Source organism: Melitaea cinxia, chromosome 9 (assembly GCF_905220565.1).
Source record: "Melitaea cinxia chromosome 9, ilMelCinx1.1, whole genome shotgun sequence".
Lineage (NCBI taxonomy): Eukaryota > Metazoa > Arthropoda > Insecta > Lepidoptera > Nymphalidae > Melitaea > Melitaea cinxia.
Genome location: NC_059402.1, coordinates 10302252 through 10325559, shown reverse-complemented (window position 1 = coordinate 10325559; position 23308 = coordinate 10302252). Strand labels below are relative to the sequence as shown.

Below are 23308 nucleotides of genomic sequence, written 5' to 3'. Positions count from 1 at the left end.
TTTACAACAACTTCGGTTAAAATGTCGGCATAAGTATAGTTTCGGCATATTTTGTCGACATCATCGCAACTGTAAGTCTGTTACGTTATATCAAACTAACCTACTTTGATGATTGGTCCAAAATTAAATACTGCTTGCCTCCTATTGGTCGTGACAAAGTAAGTTTAAAACGAGAACAAGTAATGTCGGCCCTTACTGTGAGCTAGTCCGGTTTGTCGGTATTTCTTTTTTTTCATCATATAGCTGTTGATGCTTGTTTTAGTTGTTCCGTTTTGCGTTTGTTTTCTGAGGATAATTTATAGAATAAAAAAAACATATTTTTGACATTGTTTAGGTAAGTCCCAAAGTGGTAGTCAAAAAGTGAACTGAAAAATGTTATATTAAATAAGATTGAAAATTTTCTAAAAATAATATTAAATGCATTGCATTGTAATGAGTGTGATGAAAGTCAATAAGCGTCAATTTGTGTTGTGTGTCACTAACTCGCTAAGCTTGTGTTTAATTTTTTAATATTTACAATTTTTTAATTACAATTTAGTTATTTAAAATAAAAACTAAGCGAATATATTTGGTTTTAAGAATTAGAAGTAACTTTGTATGTTTATACATTAATGTGGACGTGAATATAAAGTGTGATTTTAGCATTTGGCGGGAACTTATACATTTAAGGTTATAAATAGGTACATAAGTTTAATCAAAATGAAAATTGTGTTACTCCTAGATTTCTATTACAATGACTACTATGGAAGAAGGAGAATCTACTACGGAAGAAATACCGCCGGGAAATCCGGACGAGCTAACAAAAAATCCCACGGCTTTAAAAGGTATTTATTGTTAATTTATACATTTTTTGGCGAGTAAATTTTTTATCGTTTTTCTATAGAATATCGTTTTTAATTTTTAGAAGCACATGAACAAATGGCTACGCTAGATGTTCTTGTATGTGGACAGTGTCATTCAGCATTCCATTTTATCGAAGAGTTTAAAGAGCACAAAAATGCTAACAATTGCGCTGGTAAATCGCCAGTAAGGGATAGTGTAAGTAGACCTGCATTGATTATTGTCATATTAAAATAAGGAATTTGTTATTAATGTACAATTTTACTTGTAGAATGAAAGTAAATCACAAGTATGGGCTTTTCTATTATGGAAATGTTCGTCAGTCCGCGATGGGTCCACATCTAATGCTGACAATAGCTGGAAGTTGTATCAGCAATGGTGTAGAATGCCAGAAGCTCAAAGAACAGCTTGGATAGCGGCAGGAACAAATGTACAATCTCTATCTAAATTTGCACATGCTAAAGTTGTAAGTATTCAAATTAAAATGCTGAATATTTTGTTCATGTATGTTTGATAATACCAAATGTATTTAATGAAGAGTGAAATCTGTATAATATATATATATATATTTATCAGTTTTTGATTTGTTACTCTTACTTTAAAATTGCTGAATAATGTGGTACGTTGATTTTTAAAGACTTAGATACACTACATATTGACTTTTTATTCTGAGATGCCTTCCGTCTGATTCTGTCTATTTATAGAGAATATATTTGGCTGATCATCCTCATTTATTGAAATAACAATTTTTTTATTGTTATAATATTTTATAGAAATATTATATATATGATATTATTTAGAAATTAAACCCTATAGATGGAACTGAAGACTGAGGATCAATTAGTTCCAGTACAGACTGCTCCCCCAGAAGTTAAAAAACGGGGAAGACCAAGGAAAGTCAAAGTGGTAAGCATATTATTAAATAGAAATACCTATATAAATATCCTATTGCTGGGTAAAAGCCTCTTTTATAAAAGTTTTTGAGATTTGCTGTTCTATCATGTCTTTTTTTGTCTGATCATATCGACACCAACAATTTATACTACGCCAATTCGACTTTTCGATAAGTTTGTTTTTTTAATGCGAACTTGATAAAATGTGTTTTTATATGTAATAAAAAAAAAGTGAAATTGCAATGAATAAGTTAACTTAAATTAAAAATATCAAATTTCTAAAAGGATTCTTAATTAATATAAAAGGTATCACGTTTTTCCCTTTTATAAGCCTCTATTGTAAAGTTCACTTTTAAGAGTTAGCTTAGTATAAATTGCTGGTGTCGATATATCAAAATATTATATCATTTAATTTTTTTTTAGTGCTTAAGTTGTGAATTGAAAATGTGTATGATGTTTAATAAACTATTGTTTACAATCTTTTAAATATTTTAACTTCAGGAAGACAGTGAGGCACAACCATCTGGAGAAGAAAGTGATGATGTTAAAGCAAGCCCTGCTCAAAAGGTTCTTCTTAATAAAATGTCTAGTGCCAACAGAACCAGGGTGCGTATAAATAAATTATTTGTTTATATTTACATAAATATATGACTACCATACCAACAATTTTCTGACATCTACAATAGTGGCTGTGAGAGCTCAAAGACCTCTACGTGCTTTTTTACGTGCGTTTTTATAATTGTGTTAATTAAAAATTGGGATAAATTGTATTTTGGATTTACATGTAAATTATTTATCAATTATTTCTAAAAGAAATTCAAACTTACGGACAAATTTTCTTCAAGTTTTCGAAAGTTTTATTTGCTATGAAATTTTTAAATCAATGTGTTCTCATTTTCATTGCAGTAAAACTATCCATGAAATAATGTTAGTTTTTGTTAGAGACATTTAATAATAATAATAATAATAATAATAATATTCTTTATTAAAGTGACCAGTGACTCATTTTGGTTAGTTAACAATATTTCTTACATACTATGTTAGTTTAGTTATTACAATTTGGGAAATAGTCGAATGGGGAGTAATTTTTGTAATGAGAGTAATTATATTTTTTTCTTTCAGGATCTGTCGGCTGATTCAGTAAGGAATGCTCAGGAGCGCGTACCAGCTGAGAAGCGTATAGCTCGCCGCTCGGAACGAGAGGGAGGCTCTGGGGATGCTGGAGAGTATGTTGTCGAGAAGATCCTTGCCAAGCGGTTTAACCCGCGCCGCAAGCACTATGAGTATCTACTCAAGTGGGAGGGCTATCCACAGTGAGTTCATTCTCCTGCAAATACAAATATACTTAAATAATTATATAAATTACAATTATACAACCAGAAACAATACTTTTAGGCAACCTTTAGAAAAAGGACATGAAAAAGAAGCATTCACATGTCTTACTATTTATACAAGCAGCAGTGCTTGTTTAATAACAAATAATTTACTGATATACCCTTGAAACTCAAAAGACATAAATAAAATGTCTAAAACCTTATGCTAATAGTTTATAGATACTAATGGAGTAAAACTTAATAATGTGTTATAACTTTAGTCTATTTTGATTGTCTGCATTTTTTTTAAAATTCAAAATTAACATCCACAGGCTCAAAATACCCAGGCCTTTTGTTAAACATGCATTATAATACCACAGGTGATTTATTATTAGAACTACAAATCGACAGTCCTTTGACTGCCTAGTAAAGCTAGGACATAGTCCCACGCTGATGGTTTTTTTTTTTAATGTATATACATGTAAATTACATACTTCTTCTTCTTCTTCTTTTATAATTGGACTCCCATAGGAATTGCCAAAGTCAGAGTGTTTTCCATAAATTACTTTGAAGACTCTGCTCGTAAGATTAGCGTTGTGATACTACAAGATTATGTACGGTTTGCTTCACACCACTTATTCGTCTAAAAAAACAAACACAACCAATGTTAGAAAAAAAACATCACATTTTAAAATTGTTATCTAAAATAAATGTACTTAAAATATCTACTAAGGAAATATTTACATGCGACAGAATAGATTTAAAATCGATAGGACGGGGAATAGATGGAGGTAGATATGCCTATGTAGATCCAATGTGCCTTCATCCAAACCACACTCACAAATAGAGCTGTCCCGGACTCTAATTTTTGCTAAAAATACAGGAGAACAACAATGTCCAAGTCGCATGCGGCAAATTGTTGAGCAGACGGTTTTTATTGCTTTCCTGTATTTAATTACATACTTACACATATACACCTATACAATTATCTATACATATTCACATACATACCTGTCCCCCACCTACAGGTCATTTTACTTTCTTTGTACATCAAACACCCCACTGGTGTCTCTATTTCATAGACCTGGACCCCACACCTACCCTTAGCATCCTGAGCAAAGCCCTTGCCAGTGACATATCACGCTTTTAGATGGATTGTCTGCATTAAAAAAAACTTGCTTTTTGAGAAAGCCTGTAAAAGATGTTGAAGCTCTTAGGTAGTGAATATATGGAGTGTAGAAGAAAGAAGTGGGTATGTGGATCGGTGGATCACCAAAAATAGGTGTGCGTTTGGATGTAAGGGTTGTGGGTAAAGGATTAAGATAAGTCATAGTCGTTCGTACCTTTGCTGTTCGGGGCAGTTGATTTTTCCAACCCGGCGGAAAACGTTCTCGTCAGGAGTTCTTACTCGCGATGTTCTGCTTCTTCACTTTTGTAACGGTTTATTTCTGAAACTAAGCGGGAGGCGTGCCATTCGCGCGCGGACGCTTTATCGCATCAACGTTGCAAGAAGCACTCACTTAAAAGTTCACACGACGGCGACGCGAGCGCCGTCGATTCTTCGCTATACATTGTCCCTTTCTTCATTCAGGCAAAGGTACCGGAGAGAAAGGGAAAGGAGAGGAGGATATGGGAAGTTTGAGTGTTTCAATAACAAGAAATAAAAAGTAATAATCTATGCACTGTGTCTGCATGCGTCTTTATATATCAGATAGTGTCCGTTCTAACTCATTAAATATGAGACGCCACTGTAGAATGTGGGTAATTTACTAATAAAGCACTAAAAATTAAAGAATAAAAAGAGGTAGATACATACGGAAAAAAAAACTTTTGCTTTTACAATTTTATCACAATTGTCACTTATATTCACTTGCCAAAGCTCTTTATACTTCTTCTTCTGTAAAGACTATGGCACAATCAGCTTTTCGCCGATGATTTTGCCAATGACTCCTAAAAGCGGTTTGTAGTCCGCAGCTTGTCCGGGGACAGGGTCCGATTAACAGCACAACTTTCACATAGGTATACATTCTTCTTCTTCTTTAAAGACTATGGCTCCATCAGCTTTTCGCCGATGATTTTGCCAATGACAAGTGTGCAGGAGAAACACAAATCATATGCGGATAAATATCGACGTATTTATTTTACGTAGGTCAGAGTATTTAAAAAACCATTGCTTGATAGGAATACACGGCTGGATATTGTCATAATATCTGTAACTAGTCTTGAGGATTGCCATAGTCTATCACAAGATTTATCCAAACATTGCTTAGCCAAACTCCTAAAGTAACGGGAAAAAGCATTATATATTTATCACAGCGTAAGCGAATGGCATCTTTTGCACCTATGTGTATGTAATGGGAAAATTATTTTTAGCATGAAATGGACTTTTCAATAAATCTTCGGCAGTTTCGAGAGTCAGTGAATACTACACAGATTTGATACCTCTTCTTCTTCCTCCTCTTCTTCCTCCTCCTCTTCTTCTTCCTCCTCCTCTTTTTCCTCCTCCTCATCTTCTTCCCCCTCCCCTTCTTCTTCCTCTTCCTCTTCTTCCTCTTCCTCTTCTTCCTCTTCGTCTTCTTCCTCTTCCTCTTCTTCCTCTTCCTCTTCTTCTTCTTCTTCCTCTTCTTCTTCTTCTCCCTCTTCTTCTTCTCCCTCTTCTTCTTCTTCCTCTTCTTATTCTTCTTCTTCTTCTTCCTCATCTTCCTCCTCTTCTTCCTCTTCTTCTTCTTCTTTTTCCTCTTCTTCCTCCTCCTCCTCCACAGCTCCTCCTCAATTTTACAGCAATTTTATTAAGAATACTACAATATTATTAAGAATTTATTTTTATTTCTTTTTTAGTGAACAAAACACATGGGAGCCCGTAGAAAATATGGAGACTTGTAAGCACTTGTTGGAAGCTTTTGAAAAACAACTAGCGCGCCAGAAGGAGCTAAAAGCTTTACGGGCTCAGCAGCAACAACATCCAGTACAGGTATATACTTTTACAGTTATAAATTAATTTGAATTATTTTAACAAAGATTTATAATTGCAATCGATTTATTTAATTTAAAGTTATCCATATAAAAGTCAGATATACCCTCTGCCTTGATTGTTAAGAACTTACATTTAAAAGGTGATGTGAACAATCACTTAGACTAATGACAAAAATTTAGTGATATTTTCACTTTTTTTACATCAATATAATATTTATTACCACCAAGCACCATGCATTTCCAAACATGTGTCCTAACTTGAAAGATCAAAACTAGTTATAGGACAAACTCTTTACTAGGTAAAGCAGTTAAGCACTGCAGTACCGCAGGTTGTCAAGCAGATTGTAAAGAAGTCGGACAGCCCAATGCTGACGCCAACCGGGTAAGCTGAATAATACTATTAATTTTTAAGTCGACTATTAAATATTTTCCCAAAGTAATGTAAGCCTACGGCTTTCTTAATAATATTGTTAAAGTAATGTTGTAAGTTAATATTTTTAGGTTTTCAACAGCATAACAGCTTGCCTCAATCTTTTGTTTTGTCTTATAAAAAAAGACTAATACATTTAAATTAATTTGTTTTGTCTTATAAAAAAAGACTAATACATTTAAATTAATTTGTTTTGTCTTATAAAAAAAGAGTAATACATTTAAATTAAAGCATCTTACAAACATGCAGTTAGATATGTCCTTCATAAAATACTAGATGCTGTTCAGTGGACAGATGTTATTTCAAAGACTATTTTATCAGAGATACAACCAGTGTATTAACGAGCGCTATACCAGCATAGCTGCTGGTACGATGGTACGATCTCAGATCGTTTTAAAATTAATTAATTTTTTAAATTAAATGGAGACAATTAATGACAATACAACAATAGGGAGAAATTTTTCGACTCGATCGATTCTTACCATGTTTCGTTCCAACAGAGTCGTGTGAACATGATTTGATTATAATTATAAAAATTTAATTTTTGTCCCTTACTGTGTTTTGAAATTGGGCAGCCAAATACATATAAAGAGCATTTAGTAAAAAGTCTTTGAACGTGAATCTGTTGGCAGACGTTTGCAGCGCTCGAGCAAAGCGCGCGCGCTGGACCAGGTGAAGGCGTGGTGCGGCGCCGACGACGAGCCCGCCTCCAAGCGCATCAAGCGCGAGCTGTCCAGCGACGACGACTACTCCGACAGCGACGAGCTCGGAGGTAACGGCCCTGTGCATGGCAGTGATGAGGCGGTGGACTGTCCACATGATGGCAAGCGCTTACCGTAGCCTATAGGCACCTGCAACATCGGAAACATCGCAAGCGCCTTGCCGACCTTACCCGCGACCCTCCCCAGGAGACCTTACTCACCTCCGGACACCTCACTCACCTCAGGAACACAATAATACTTGAGAGCAGTTTTATTTGGGTGTGATCTTCTGTAAGGTCGAGTACTACCCCATTCAAGCTGCTCCAAATTTTGAGAGGGGAATATACTGCTGTAACCTACCCAAAAAATTCTTTTTCTATGAAAATGATATTCTTGAAACTTATTTCCGACTGAAATTGTGCCTTTCACTATTTGAAATCTGTTCACGTGTTGAAATAAATATATTGTAGCCAAATACGGTTTTTATAAACTGACATTGTTATGCTACAGGTAAAATTCTATTATGTGATTCTGTGGTCCAAATAGGTGTGTTCAAATAGGCATAAATATATGGATAAAACTATTAGTCATAATATATTTAAAATAATAATGAAATGGTAGGAAAGTCAAAACTGTACATTGAATATTTTTATAAAAGAATACTTGGGGTGTGATCTACAATTGATACCGAAGCCAAAAATATAGTTTTTAGAATTTTTGTCTGTTTGTCTGTATCTATGTCCGGGATAAACTCAAAAAGTACCAAATGGATTTACTTCAAATTTGACAAGAATATTATTAAGAAGTCGGGTCAACATAGGCTACATATTATCACGCTATCACCTACGGGGAACGAGCAGTGTACCTTTATTTCTTCAATGCATTCTGTAACAACGTGTAATCTAACGACGCATATTTTAATGTTGTTATTATTATGTTAATAACCATGCTATAGGCTAGCTTCACACTAAACAAAGACATTCTGTAGTATATTTAGTATCAGCATTGCACCCGTGCGAAGCCGGGGCGGGTCGCTAGTATTTAAAATAATATAAATAATAAATATACTTACATACACAATTTATTAAGTTCTAAAATATTATAGCATTACATATTATATACATAATAAATGTAAATATTTTTTAACAGCTATCAAAACTGAGGTTACAATGCCTGAAGGTATGTAGCTGTATAATATAAATTATTAATGTATTGTGCAAAAACTAAAGTAAAAATTGTTGTTTACAGAAAAGAAAGTAGTGAATGGGCAGTCATCGCCAAAGTCAAATATAGATCCGGAACTAGTGAAGTCCCTTGGTCTTGGAGGCAAAGGCATGCCTAATATCAAGGGTGTCATCAAAGTCGATCCAAAACATATGCCGAACCTAAGTACAGGTATGTATAGGTAACCATTAAAAAACTGTACACCTGCAATATTTGTCTCTCTTTTGATATTCGACCAATTTTAAAAGTTGTCAGATTAATTATTTCACAAGATTAAAATGAATGTTTTATTATTAACTGTTTTTTTTGTTTTTAAGGTGTGTATATAATGTCTAAGAGTTCAGGTATTATGAAAATTGACTCTCCTGGCAAATTAGGACCCGGACTAAATATAGATCAAGAGGTGATTCGAAAACAAATAATGGCTGCTAAACAGGTAAAGATATTTGTTTATTTGTCTATTAAGTTCCAGATGCTAGGGTTTTCAGAACCAGTCTATTTTTGAGAACCCTGATTTTCGGTACCTAGTCTTAAAGGAACCAGGATTTCCCTGTTCTTTCGGTACTTTCGGTACTTTCGGCTCTTTTTAGTTTTTATTTCTATCTATACATATAAAATAAAATGGTAGGGTAGTCAAAACTGTACATTGAATATTTTTTTTAAAGAATACTTGGGGTGTGATCTACAATCGATACTTAAGCCAAAAATATAGTTTTTAGAATTTTTGTCTGTTTGTCTGTATGTATGTCCGGGATAAACTCAAAAAGTACTGCATGGATTTACTTCAAATTTGACAAGAATATTATTAAGAAGTCGGGTCAACATATAGGCTACAAATTATCACGCTTTCACCTACGGGAAACGAGCAGTGAACCTGCTGATAATTTTTAAATATAGTCAGTGATACTGCAATACTGTATAACCAACAGTGGCAAGAAGGTCGTAAGTACACAGCGAAAAATTTTACGTGAGAAAGAAAAAGCTTATATCCTTAACTTAAACTTATAACATATTTCCTTTATATCTAAGTCTTAAGTCGACTGAACTATAACATGACTACAAATTTACGTACTCCTCTTATGATTAATTTGGTGTTAAACCCTTTATTCATTTGTGAGCTAAAAACACACTTTCGCAGTATTGCATCTTCATAAATTTATCGACATCGACCATTTGTGCAACTTACGCGTTGTGACAATACAATAATGAAAATTATACATTCAATTTCATTACTAATTAAATTTTTTTTTTACTTTCTCTTACATACTGAATTGAAATTAAATTTAGCTACCTTACTTGTAACAACAACTACTACTACTTATTACACGTACCTAATTAAAGTTTTGATAACTGTCTTTCCTGGTCACCTCAGCTGAACGAGTTGAGCCGTAAGATGTTTGCTGTAATTAATTCACTTCGTCGACTACAATATTTTCTTCCACTACCCACCAAAATTGCGTTAGCACAGTCACTCCGTCTACCAATTCTTGACTATGCTGATACTTGCTTTCTCGGCAAGGACAGTCTCGGAAGGACAGTTCATAATGTCGTTTATGACCCTAAGGTATTCTTTCATCTCTCCATAGAAATGTTGATTCTACGTGAGTTTTCACCGTCTATACAATGGGAAGATTTCTGAAGAGCTTATTGACATAGTTCTACCGTCATGTTGTTACCGTAGCTGCCTTCTCTTCAGGACACGCTATTAATCTCATCACGTGGATACTCAGTTTGCATATCTAGTTTACTTTAGTATGAATTACTTAATTAAAATAAAATTGTCGAAAGTACTGAAAGAACCAAGATTGATATTTAATTTTCCGGTTCATTTTCACTGACCAAAGATTCTGACCCCTAATAGAAACTAAATATTATCTTAATAAACTAGTGGTCGCCCAGAGGTCAAAATTCGAACATAATTAAACATTTTAATTAAAGAAAACCATAAAATAATTAAAATAAAGAACCTTTTAAAAAAATCAATTTGACTGACCTGACAATCATCAAAAGAGCATAAGGTAGTGTGTGTAATGTTTTTTTTTTTTTTTTTTTTTTTAATTGATTTAATGTACTTTTTATGCATAATTAAAAAAAATATGAGCATTCTGCAATCCTTCACTATATAAACTATAAGTGTGCGAAATTTCACACTGCTCCGTAGATTAGTTAAATCTATATATTAATATGTGAAGCAAAAACTTTGTACCCGTTTTTACGAAAATTGCACGGACGGAGGAGTATGAAATTTTACACACACATATATAGTTTATATAGAGAGAAGTGCAGAATGCTATTATTATTTCTTTAATTATGCATAAAAATACATTAAATCAATAAAAACAAAAACATTACACATACTACCATCTATTTGAAACACACACGCATATATACATTTTTTATTTTTTATTATAGAAGTATAGTATTTGACAACAGAACCTTGTTCAAAATTAACATCTACGTTAATTATGGTCGAATTTTGATCACTAGTTATTTTAAATAGACGTTATTAATTACGTTTATTTTTTTTAACTTGATTTTTAATATTTTTTTTTACAGAAACTTATATGGTTAACTTGTATCTTTTGGTGTGTTTTACTGTATTTGGTATCTTGTACCAAATGTATTATCATTTAAATTATGTTTTTGTAGAAAAAATTGGAGGAGAAGAAGGCTTCACCGTCTACACCTGCATCACAGGTATAAAGTACTATAGTATCTTTATATTTAGTGATACCCATAGTAATCTATGGGTATAAATAAAGATTTTGTTATAGAATTAGAATTTAACTTTGTGAATAAATAGTAATGTTTATATTAAATTTTTTAACTATAAACATAGATAAAGAAGACCTACAGTTCTGGAGGGCAGCATGTGACCGAAAAGACAATAATAACACCATCAGGACAAAAGATCATTCAGCGCACGATACAGCGGCCGTACGGCGCGCCCGACGGGAAGTCCCCTGTCACCATCCTCAATAAGAAACTTGCACAGGTAAGTTCCTTTAAATGCTAACAATTTTGAATTAATTTATCTATAATTAGAAACCTCTAGAGCAGGGGTTTCTAAATTCTTTTTGTCTACTACCCTTTTGAAGAACTACTAACTAACTACTACTTTGAGAATAAATTATTTTATAGTGTCCCCCCATTTTTCACCAACTTAAAAACTTCAAATTAAATTAATAATTGCGAGCTATTTTAACGGAGATTAAACATTATTTCTAAACGAGACTAACTATAACTCTCAAGAGTTAACTTGAGACCTGAGCGCGTAGTGGGTTGGTATAGCGGCGCTGAGGTCTCAAGTTAACTCTTGCGGGCAACACCTGCCAATGACAATGAGTATTGAAACGCAACTTTATAGTATTTAGACAGAGTATACTTTATTCAAAATAAAAGAAACGTAATCGATTCTAATATAAAAACTAATGTGAAGGATGATTATAATCGCCCCCCAAGCCTCTACACAACGCCAACATTTTTTTCTGGGTCTATTTCCGCCCCTTCATGCCTGCAGCGCACACAAGGGGGCGTTATCGCCCGCTTTGGGAAAGGCCGCTCTAGAGCAACCACTTGTATTGTTACTTATTTAAATGAATAATAATAAATTCTTTATTGGACCAAATACTTAACAATTTCATAGTCCACCAAACTGCGTGACAGTTTATCGGCGGAATTAACATTAGGTGGGAGTCATAGCGTAAAAACCGATGCTACTTAATATGCATTATATTGATTGTTTATATATAAAGTTTTTTGTCTGTCTAAATGTGTAGAAATTGTAATTATCGATTTTTACTATCCCACTAGGGGATCAAGTTCATTAAGATTTCATAGTCTTTTTAGCCGACTTCAAAAAAGGAGGAGGTTACGCAATTCGACCGTATAATATTATAATAATAAACCAGTCTATATACGGATACCGGATAACTTCGTCGTTTATGAATCGATTTTGATAATTTCTTTATTCTTTTTTTGTTGGAAAGTAGATATCCTTAGTGTGGTACCGTGATAAGGAAACCAGGATCTGATGATAGGATCCCAGAGAAATCGAGGGAAACCCTCTAAAATCCGCATAACTTTTTACTGGGTGTACCGATTTTGATGATTTTTAATTTAATCGAAAGCCGATGTTTATCAGGTGGTCACATTTACTCGTAAATTTCATCGAGATCTGATTACAACTTTTTGAGTAATCTTTGATAATGCATTTAATATATTTACTATATATGATAATGTATTTACTTGACTATTTTTTCGTCTACCTACGTTGTGTAATGATTTTGTTATAATTTAAAATATTTTATACGCTTTTTATAAAAATATATATATTGTGTTGCGTGGCTACGGCACTAAACAATTTAGCCACCCCCTCTCTTCCCGTGGGTGTCGTAAGAGGCGACTAAGGGATAACAAGGTTCCACAACCACTTTGGAACTTAAGAAGCCGACCGATGGCGGGATAACCATCCAACTGCTGGCTCTGAAATACACAAGCCGAAGACGGGCAGCAGCATCTTCGGTGCGACAAAGCCAGTACTGCGGTCACCAACCCGCCTGCCCAGCGTGGTGACTATGGGCAAAACACATGAGTTCACGTTATTTTTGGCGTAAACTTGTGGAGGTCTATGTCCAGTAGTGGACTGTTTAGGCTGTAATGATGATAAAAATATATTTACAATAAGTAGTGATTTTGACTATTATTGGTGCTATGGATCTATCTGTGTTTACTTTTTAATAAATTGTTTGTAAAATCAAATTTATTTTGTATTTAAATTTTATTTTATTTTTTCATACTTAATGTAAGCAAATAATTGTTTGAGAAGATTGCCTTTTTATTTGTTAAATATGGATTGTCAAAAGCATTTGTTTCCTTTCGGCATTCATTTTATATCAACGGTACAGACTAGAAGTCGGGAAAAGAAATTGTTAGGTGTGTTAAGTGGAAGATATCAAGTGTGAATAAAGTTATTTGTAACAACTGGATTTTGTTATTTCTCAACAGTTGTTTAATTACTTGTCTTATTGAAGTCGGTTTTTTTTCGTTTGCCAGCAAACACAATTATATTAATCTACTGAACTGTAACAAATACGACGTTTCAATTATCGTAGCCACGGTGCTACGAAATAGTAAACCAATAAATTTCTTTATTATTCTTTTATAGATCCCTTGACTCAAAACTTTTAATTAATTTATTGTCAAAGTCAAATCTTTATCCATTTGTAATTAAATTGGGAACTTAAAATCATTAATATACAATTTTTTTTTATACGATTAAGTCGGCAAATCAGCGTACGGTTCACCTGATGGTAGCGGTTACCATAGCCTATAAACGCCTGCAACATCAGAAGCAAGCGCGTTGCCGACCCTACACCCGATCCAAAACTACTTGCGAGCAGTGTCTTTTAGCTCTGATCTTTTGTAAGGATGAGGTGGTTCCCCAAACGGCTGATTCAGATATTGAGCAGGATATATCCTGCAGTGCCCTGCCTCATTTGATTGTGTAACCAAATCCCGCGTGTCCCAGGGCGACAGTTTGCTACGCGGTGCAGGCTCGGCGCGGGGCCGCGGTCGCGGGCGCGGCTACTCCGTCTCCACGGCGGCCGGGAATGTCGTGCGTGTACGAGAGAAGCCCGTCGCTGTCGACTTTGATAAGGTAACTTGGACCTTGCACAAACTGAATTAAGCTGTTTGTCACTTTAAAATATTCACGGGCATTGTGGTTACTTCACTCTCATACATTTTTTCATGATTTTGCGTTACTGCACGTTGGTAATTTATCGGCAAGTAAGTGGAACGATAAGTTTTTTAGCTATAGGCACTGCAATGTCACTTTAACGTGTTAATCTATGACATAATTTAAAATTTTATACCTTAAATTGTGTCTAGTTTAATATTGTTTTAATCAGATAAGTGTTTATTTCTTGGTGTGCTTTATTTTAAACTATCTTATACAACTACAATACCAATGAACTATTTTATTGATATCATTAAATTGAGAAATAAAATTTGGTCTAATATGAATACTTTTATTTAAAAAAAAGTTATAACCAAATGGAACTATTAATGAATGGCGGCTTGTAACTTTAATATTTTTCCCAGTGGGAGCAATCATCGGAATCATCAGACGGCATAGAGGACCCGTTTCCACGCGATTTAGGTCCGTTGCCATCGCCTAGTCCCGAACGTGAACTATCCCTTTGCCCAGTGACCGGGAAGCGGCTAGCCCGAGCTGAGGGCGAGCCCACTCCACCGCCCACACCGCCGCCTCAGCCACCCGCTACGCCTCCACCCGAGACACACCACGCTACCATGCTTAAGGTAAACACTAAAGAGACTTAATTGATGCAGATATAAATGTACAGGTGCAGTAATATTTTCACAAAATTTATTTTACCTGTTACTGTTTTCATAAAGATTCTTATTATGTTTTTTAGTTAGTTTTGTATTCTGTGTCATATAGAGACATTGATTTTAGGTAGAATACTTTATTTTAACATTAAAAAAATGTCAAGTAGAGAAGAACATGAAATTTGCTTAACATACTAATTCTTATAGTGGCGTTTTAATAACATTTTGTACACTGTCTTATATGAAAATTAATAAAATAGAAAAATTTATTTGTTCAAAGGTGGAAATGTCACCAGGAGGTACTACGGGAATGTTGGTTCAGGGTGATGGAGCACAGCCCTCATTACCAGTATTAACAGACGAAGATGGTGTAAGTATCATTATTGTTACACAAAAGATGTTTTCTGCCGTAAGTCTCTAAAAAGCTTGTATAGAGACTTTGGAAGAATCTCCCAATGCAAATAAATTTAACTATTATTTTTTTTTTTAATTAGTTTCGTAGCTTAAAACTATATCTCAATTAAAAATGAAAAAGTAAATTAATACAACAAATTTACACAGACTATAGGATTGTAAGACATAAAGCAAGCGGATTTGTATTTTAACTCTGTTGTAAATTATTTGTGGATTAGATATTTGAATACTAAAATAAAACCTAATAATACAGACAGAGGTGAAGGTAGAGGCCAGTGCAGTGAAGCAGTTATTAGAGGAAGGAGTGGGAGTGGACGAAGGTGAAGAAGTGGGCCTGTTGCATGCTGGACATCCACCTATCATGATACGGGGGGAAGATGGAGTCTTATATCAAGTTTGTAGCGTTTATTAATATATGTAACGCCATAACAAAAGTCAAATGAACCTTCTATTGTGGGTTTACGCAATCAAAAAATTAATTGGAGAATGTATGTCAACAAAACGTGACACCCAAATTTGCTGGATTTTTTGATTTTGATCCGGTAAATGCTGTGTAAATTTTTTTAGTATAAATAATTTAGTGACCAGCTCATTATGCTGTTTTATCATTTGGTCTTTTATTTATTTATTTATTTTTAACCGACTTCCAAAAAAGGAGGAGGTTCTCAATTCGACTGTATTTTTTTTCTTTTTTTTTATGTATGTGACAGAACTTTTGACCGTGTGGACCGATTTCGACAAATTTTTCTTTAATCAAAAGGTGGTGTGTGTTAATTGGTCCCATTTAAATTTATTTGAGATCTAACAACTACTTTTCGAGTTATATCTAATAATGCGTTTTTACTTGACGCTTTTTTCGTCGACCTACGTTGTATTATACCGCATAACTTTCTACTGGATGTACCGATTTTAATAATTCTTTTTTTTGTTGGAAAGGAGATATCCCTAGTTTTGTACCATGATAAGAAAACTAGGATCTGATGATGGGATCCCAGAGAAATCGAGGGAAACTGTTGAAAATCCGCAATAACTTTTTACTGGGTGTACCGATTTTGATAATTCTTTTTTTGTTGGAAAGAAGATATCCCTAGTTTAGTACCATGATAAGGAAACCAGGATCTGATGATGGGGTCCCAGAGAAATCGAGGGAAAATCCGCAATAACTTTTTACTGGGTGTGCCGATTTTAATAATTTTTAATTTAATCGAAAGCTGATGTTTATCATGTGGTCACATAAATTTTATTGCGATCTGATAACTACTTTTTAAGTAATCTTTGATAACGCGTAGTTACTTGACTATTTTTTCGTCGATCCACGTTGTATTACTCGTCGATGTAATTGAAGTCGGTTTTTTTTTTCGTTTGCGAGCAAACACAATTATTAAAAATTTATTTCTATATTTTTACGATCTAATCCTCTAGTTCCTGCTTCAAATTCTGTATTTTTTTTTTTGCATAAAAATAGTAACAATATTATATTTAAACAGGTCGCTGGTGAGAACGAAGCTGGACAGACACTATTAGTAGCAGCGGAAGGCGTAGAAGGCGCTGTAGAGGGCGTTGAGGGGTCCGTCGAAGGAGAGGGGGAGGGTGTCATGTACGTCACAAGAGAAGATGGACAGGTGAATTTTATTTATTAAACTAGGTCGGCAAACAAGCATACAGCCCACATGATGGTAAGCGGTTACAAAATTCAGTTATTAAATAATGTAAACTTCAAACAGACCTTACTAGTGGCCGCGCAAGGGGTTGAAGGTGCTGTACAGGGTGTAGATGGTGCAGTGGAAGGAGAAGCTGAAGGCGTCACCTACGTCACTAGAGAAGATGGACAGGTATTTTACTAGACATTGTCGATTTGATTTGTGTACCTTGGTCTTATGAGTACAAATTCATAATAAAAAGTTTGTTGATTCTAACATGATTCTTTTTGTGTTTAGACATTTTAAATCTTATATTTTACAATTCATAATAGCATTTTTAGACAGGCTAATAAAATAGTTATAAAAAAAAATAACCATATTTAATTTGATTTTTAATATAAACACAAAATGTGGAAGAAAATAACTGTTTTTGCAGTGAGCCCACATAAAAGTCTAAGAGTAGAGGAACTATAGACGAGTGTAATGTTTAAAATTGTGACGTTTTGTAGGACGTGCTGGCGATCGACCCTCAACAGTTGGCGCAGCTCATGCCGGGCGGCGAGGCGGGCGGCCTGCAGCAGGTCGCCGTGCAGGTGGAGGGCGAGCCCGGGGAGGACGCCACGCAGGTCATCGCGCAGCTGGTGCAGGCTGACCTGCCCTCGCCCGGTCTGTACTAGTATATATGTCTGACACATTTTCCGCCGGGATATATTTCATACCCTATGGCACATGTACCTAATTGTATCTCTAGACTTATACTAAGTTCTATAAGTTCAAGAAAGGTAAAATTTATCAAAAAGTGACAGAATGTATGGCAAAGTTCAGTTTGAGCTTTAGCTTTTGATGAGGCTCTAGTTCCCTTTGTTGGGAAACCTGAATTTAGACTCCATAGATATCTTTTGATGGACATCTCTCCATTGATTCTTGGACATAATAAAGAAGGTTCACAAAATTTATTATTTAACTTCCTAGATGCTTAGACTGAGATTTAAGGTGAGCGAAAGATTGCCATATGATATATGAATAACTTACCAAGCTAGATAAATAAAATAGTTAATTATGTCTTCAAATTGTAGTCAGTAATGCTTCGTGTGATAAAATTGATGTTTATATTAGAAACAAAACTTTGTATAGATATTAAATGTCAATATTTAAATATTGTCACCAAGTAAATTTGTATAATTTACTCTTGATTAAATTTCACAGGTGGTACGAGACGTGTGGTGCTATTACTACCGGATGGTAGTTTTACAATGACAGAACTGGACAAAGAGCAATATGAATCCATAACAGAAGCAAGTAAACAACAGGAATGAGAATTGAAGTGTGAATGTGGTTCATTCAGTGTTAAATTTCATACAGATACTTAGAAAAAACAGACTGGATTTCAATGCATTATAAGGATATTTGCTAAGTTATGTTAGGTGATATTTCTTTAAGATATCAGAAAAGTTCTATCTTTATTCAATAATATACAATGGGCAAGTGTATCACTTCGAGATATAGATATAATTTATAAAAAGTGTAGTTATGTGCATCATTATATAAATGATTGTGTTATTTAAAGATTAATAAAACGAAATATTGTTGGTAAAATGAAATAAAAACTGTTTCATGACTTGGATGTTCAAAAAAATATAAAACAAGACATATTTTCACATTTGTTACGTAATTAAAAAATCATGAGATACAGTGTAATATACACTGATTCAATGCTAAACAGAGCCATTGTCGGGGCGAGAAAGGAGTGGAGATTTCTAATTATTTTCAGAATAGAACATAATTTTTTTGGGCGAAGTATTGTATGAACATCATGTGAACAAATGTAATCAACAATAAAGATAGTGCAATACAAATTACTGTTTGCATGGGTTTCATACAAATAGGAATGGGGCATATGGAACATACGAAAAATTCTCATGTTGCAGTGTTTGTTACCAAATTTCTCCAAAGCAGCTGGACCTATTTTTATGATTTTTTTTTCGCATATCAGCTAGGTCCGAGTTTCGGCCAACATCTGTTTTTCATACTCCTAAAATGAAGGGTGACCCATCCCTAAATATTTTTCAATTTTTTTCAAAAACAGTTTTTTTTATTTTTATATTATTATTTGACATTTAAAAATACATACAACCAACAAATTTTCACCCTTCTACCTCCAACCCCTATTTTTAAAAGTGTTTAGCGGCAAATCAACATTTGCCGGGTCAACAAGTATTGGTTATAATTTCCAAAAGCAATGTAATTATCTTTGTATTAGTATTTTAGTTAAAAACGAGCAACCATCTTCTTTAAAAATAAAATCCTGGCCTGTTGAAATTTACATCTATTCTTTGTTTTCCTCTAATTTGGAGTTGCTGAAAAGTGAAGCCTTACATCATTGCAGCGGGTGTTCACATTGTTTTTGTTTAGTTTTTACCAAAATTGCATTTTATATTTTGAACAATAACATACAACAGGCCTAATTGACCAACAATATAACGTGTGGCCTCTTAAACAGTGCGCTTGGTTGTATCCCTGTCATTTAGAAGTCTGTTAGAGTACGGTATAGACAAGTTTGTGGAACTGTGCTGGTATTATGCACTGTGGAACTGTTAACTGTGTCTTACTCAATAGAATTGCATGAAAAAAAAATTTGTCTGTAACAAAAAATATAACATAACAAACAACATAGTTAATATTTGGAACTAAACGTATCATTTGTAAATAAAAAAGTTGTTTTTCATTTCAAATACGCACATTTTGGCTAGTATTTACTATTACACCCATCAAAATACATAAAAATGTTTTTATTGTGATATAATTGTATAAAATAGTCTCAGAGCATATTGTATTAATTTTTCATAAAAGACAAACTGTTTATTAAGAGAACATTAATTCATTTAAATACACATCTTAAAATATTTCACATGTTAAATGCATAAGTTATATTTTAAAACTATTTTATAGGTATGATTTTCAATAAATATAATTTATAATAAGTCTTTTTTATTATCATATACCTTAATACAAGTGGATCTACACAAAATTATAAATTAATTGTGTAGCATAACGAAAATTCGTAGGGCACCTAGGGCGACAACAATTTTTTTTTTTTTGATCTACCAACTTTTTAATTGATTGTTTTGCAATAATAGTTTTCAAATATTTTGTTTTGTATTTCTTTTAATTTATAATTTGTTTATGTATTTTTTATAGCTGTAACTACCATAAAATATAATGGTTTAACATAACAATTAAACTGATATTGTGTGCTGGGAAAACATTGTTTATGAAGATGCAGTGTATACTTAGCCATACATATATACACGGTCTAGTCTAGTGTACAGTTAATTTCACTAATACTAGATGAAGGAACCAGCTGGAGACAAGCTTTTGTATCTTATAAAGTTCAGTCTTCACCGGGAAGAATTTCCTGAAGTGCTGTATGTTTTCTTGGCACATAATATCAGTTTTATTGTTATGTAAAACTCTTATAATAATGTGCCTCTGGAAAACATACAGCATTGCTTACAAAGACGTGTTTGATATCTATTGGTAAAACGTTATATACTAAATAACACAACGCTATGATGATTAAGGGTAATGATTGTAGAGGTATATGTTGTTACAAAAAAAGAAACAAATATTTAGCCTGTAACATCCCATTGCCTTAATCAACCACTCGACTCCACTGCGGGTCGGCAGATATGTTTCATACTATGAATAACAATCACTATCAGGTACTTACAACCGGAACCACATATTTACATCCAAAGCGGCAAGAATAGTTTGTATAAATATAAATATCCATCCCGAGCGGGAATTGAACCCACAAACCGTCAGTGTTTTAGGTTACTACTCACACCACTACACCGGAACGGTTGTTTGAATAACCCACTGGAGATAAATTTGTAAATCCGCCACGTAGTCCTAGTTGTATTGATGTAATATTGATGAAATAAAGTCTATTCAAAATTAGACATTTTTAATAACAGAAATTTCGACAGCTGAATTTTGATAAAGACTGGGTAAACCAATAGAAAAAGTGCGAAAAATTCGTGTTTTTTTTTGCTATTTCTCAAAAACTAATCTTATTTAAAATATAGGCCAGGTAAAAATTGTAAAAAAATAATTATAATGAATGGTGGCAAATTTTTTTTGGGCACGCTGCGGACTGGAGAAACTCACTGCTGCTTCTCCAATTATGAAGTATCTGTAGTATTTTGCACATTTCTAAAGTACAATTCTCTCAACATATTGACATTTTCTTCACTAAATTTACCTTCTTGAGCTCCAAGGTAAAGTCTGCAAGTTGATTTAGATATATTTGAACAGCTATTGACTGTATCTATAAATAAAGCAGTGATACCACAAGCAGTTTGAAAATTGTCTTTAGTACAATATTCACTTAAATCGTCCAATATAATTGTGGATGGAATGTTTTGCCAAGTTGGTAATGCAACTAGGCTTTCTATGAGTGACTGTAATCTTGAGGCATATAAGAAACTAATCATTTTTAAATAATGTCTATCAATTTGATTTACGTCCTGAGATAACTGAGGTAGCTCATTCAACTCTTCTGATAAAATGTATAAAACTTTTCCATTCTTGGCACGACACAACGCTTTACTGAAAAGTTTTTTCCGGTTTTGTGCTGAACCTCCCAAATATAACTCACAAATAACATTAGGTTTACTCATTTGTACTCACTGTATCTTTTTTTTATATACTGTGATAATTATTTGATATCAATTTTTAGACAGAAAACTATTTCGGTTAGTTTACAATCCAATATATAATAATTACTTTACCATCAAATGTTTATTTCAAACATGTTTCAAACAAGGAACCAAAGCAAGGAACTTAAACTTAATGTACACAGGTTCCGAAAGTGCCGAATAGTGCCGAATGCCGATTATAGAGGAGAATAAATATTAAAAGGATGCCGATACTCGGATTCGCGGTCCGAGTATTACCGTATTACGTGCATGTTTTTTCTTTAATTAAGTTGGCATTGATCGAAATTTTATTTATATTATCGTTAGTAATATTGTTTATTGTTGAAAAAAATTTTGAGATTTTTTTTGGATTTAATAAAAAGTTAATATAGACTGTGTTAGAAAAATAAATACCGTCGACTCTTATTAATTCAAACCTCTCTATAATCCAAATCCTCTCAACTTTGCTGTCCATGAATAGAGCCACGCATCTGGTCCTAATACCCACTTCTCCACTTCCATTCACTTCACTGAGCGAGGATTGTGTTGGTCAAGGATATGCGTTTTGATTGGCTCTATTCCTGAACAGGTTCAGGAAGACGACGCAGGCTCACAGGCTTGAGGAAGACGTGGTCCTAGCTATTTGGGCCAGAAAGGTGCGGTCAGGAGACATCCGCGGAGCTGTGATGTTATCCCGCTGAGTGAATTGTTGGACACGGTTTTGTCCTATTTATGCTTGTGTGTTGTGTGTCTGAGGTGTGTTGTATGAACGACGGTGTTAGCACTCTGCATAGGTGTTAAAGCCAGTGGTGGAGAAAGCGTGCTGTTCCTCTTTGCGGCTGTATTGACGGCCTTTCTCGCGACGAATGTGAGGAAGGACGTTCTGCTAGTCTCGCTCTCCAGGATGGTATGGAGAGATGGCTGGTCTAGCTTAATCTGGAGTTTGAGTTCCAGATCCAGCCTTTCCTTACTGAACCTCGGGCAGTTCAATATAATACGCAGAACTGTCTCCTCACAATTCGGGTCGCAGATGCTCGAAGGACTGTCAGTGATGTGGAGTCTGTGAAGATACGCCGCTAATCCTTCGTGGCCGGTCAGAATTTGTGTGTCGACAGATGTTGGTGCCGATTTCCTTACCAGTCTGCGAGCGGTCTTTACATCCGGTAAGAATATTTTCGTGACCGAGCCAGTCTCCGAAGAATTGTATCTGTCTTGCCACACCCTGGTAGACGCCTCCCGTATCTACCTTCTGACATACGAGAGTGGTACTCTGTCGTAGCAGGTGCCGTCTTTTTTGTTAAAGCCAAAGTTTTGGCCAGTTCGTCCGCTCTCTCATTGCCCAGTGTTCCAACATGGGCCCTCAACCAAAAGAACCGTACTGTCTTATTCTCCTACCGGAGCTGTCTGATTCGACTCTTCATTTCCACGGACAGAGGGTGAGTCACTGAGAGGCTCCTCAGCAGATCCAAAGATGACCTCGAGTCGCTCAAGATGTTTATGGAGCGTGACTTTGAGGTTTTTGCCTATCCACAGCTCTGAAGAGTGCGTACATCTCGGATTGAAAGACAGTGTTGTGCGGCTCTAACCGGAAAGTGGAGTATTTTACTTCCCTGTCTTGGTTCCAGCATGTGAGGGCGGCTCCTACTTTACCCTCTATTTTGTTTCCGTCGGTAAAGATGAGAGGCCCGACGATGCTGTGTTCCTTAAGGACTTCGGGGTTCAGACTCTCTAAGCGCTCGTACTCCGTTGCCATGAGTAGAGAAGGATGGGGGTTTTGCATTGGTCCCACCCTGCGCTCCAGTTCTCTTCCCGGTGGAAGAAGGTCC

At 34.6% G+C, this 23308-nt stretch overlaps 1 protein-coding gene and 1 long non-coding RNA gene across 2 annotated transcripts; one reads left to right on the top strand and one right to left on the bottom strand.

Annotated features, from left to right (window-relative positions):
* The first annotated feature begins 195 nt into the window (after positions 1-195).
* On the top strand, positions 196-18638 carry LOC123656354. Its single transcript, XM_045592047.1, has 21 exons — positions 196-334; positions 722-824; positions 905-1038; positions 1112-1306; positions 1657-1746; positions 2235-2339; positions 2856-3046; positions 5885-6017; positions 6319-6401; positions 7082-7221; positions 8399-8545; positions 8692-8810; positions 11024-11071; positions 11214-11369; positions 13905-14033; positions 14480-14698; positions 15009-15098; positions 15396-15536; positions 16630-16764; positions 17292-17448; positions 17989-18638. The coding sequence occupies exons 2-21, from the start codon at positions 734-736 to the stop codon at positions 18096-18098; spliced, it is 2613 nt and encodes an 870-aa protein (XP_045448003.1). The 5' UTR covers positions 196-334; positions 722-733; the 3' UTR covers positions 18099-18638.
* LOC123656355 lies at positions 16578-21591 on the bottom strand. Its single transcript, XR_006743527.1, has 2 exons — positions 21047-21591; positions 16578-16957 (listed from the first exon to the last, which is right to left on the bottom strand). It is a non-coding gene; the product is annotated as an uncharacterized LOC123656355 (long non-coding RNA).
* Positions 21592-23308: the final 1717 nt, after the last annotated feature.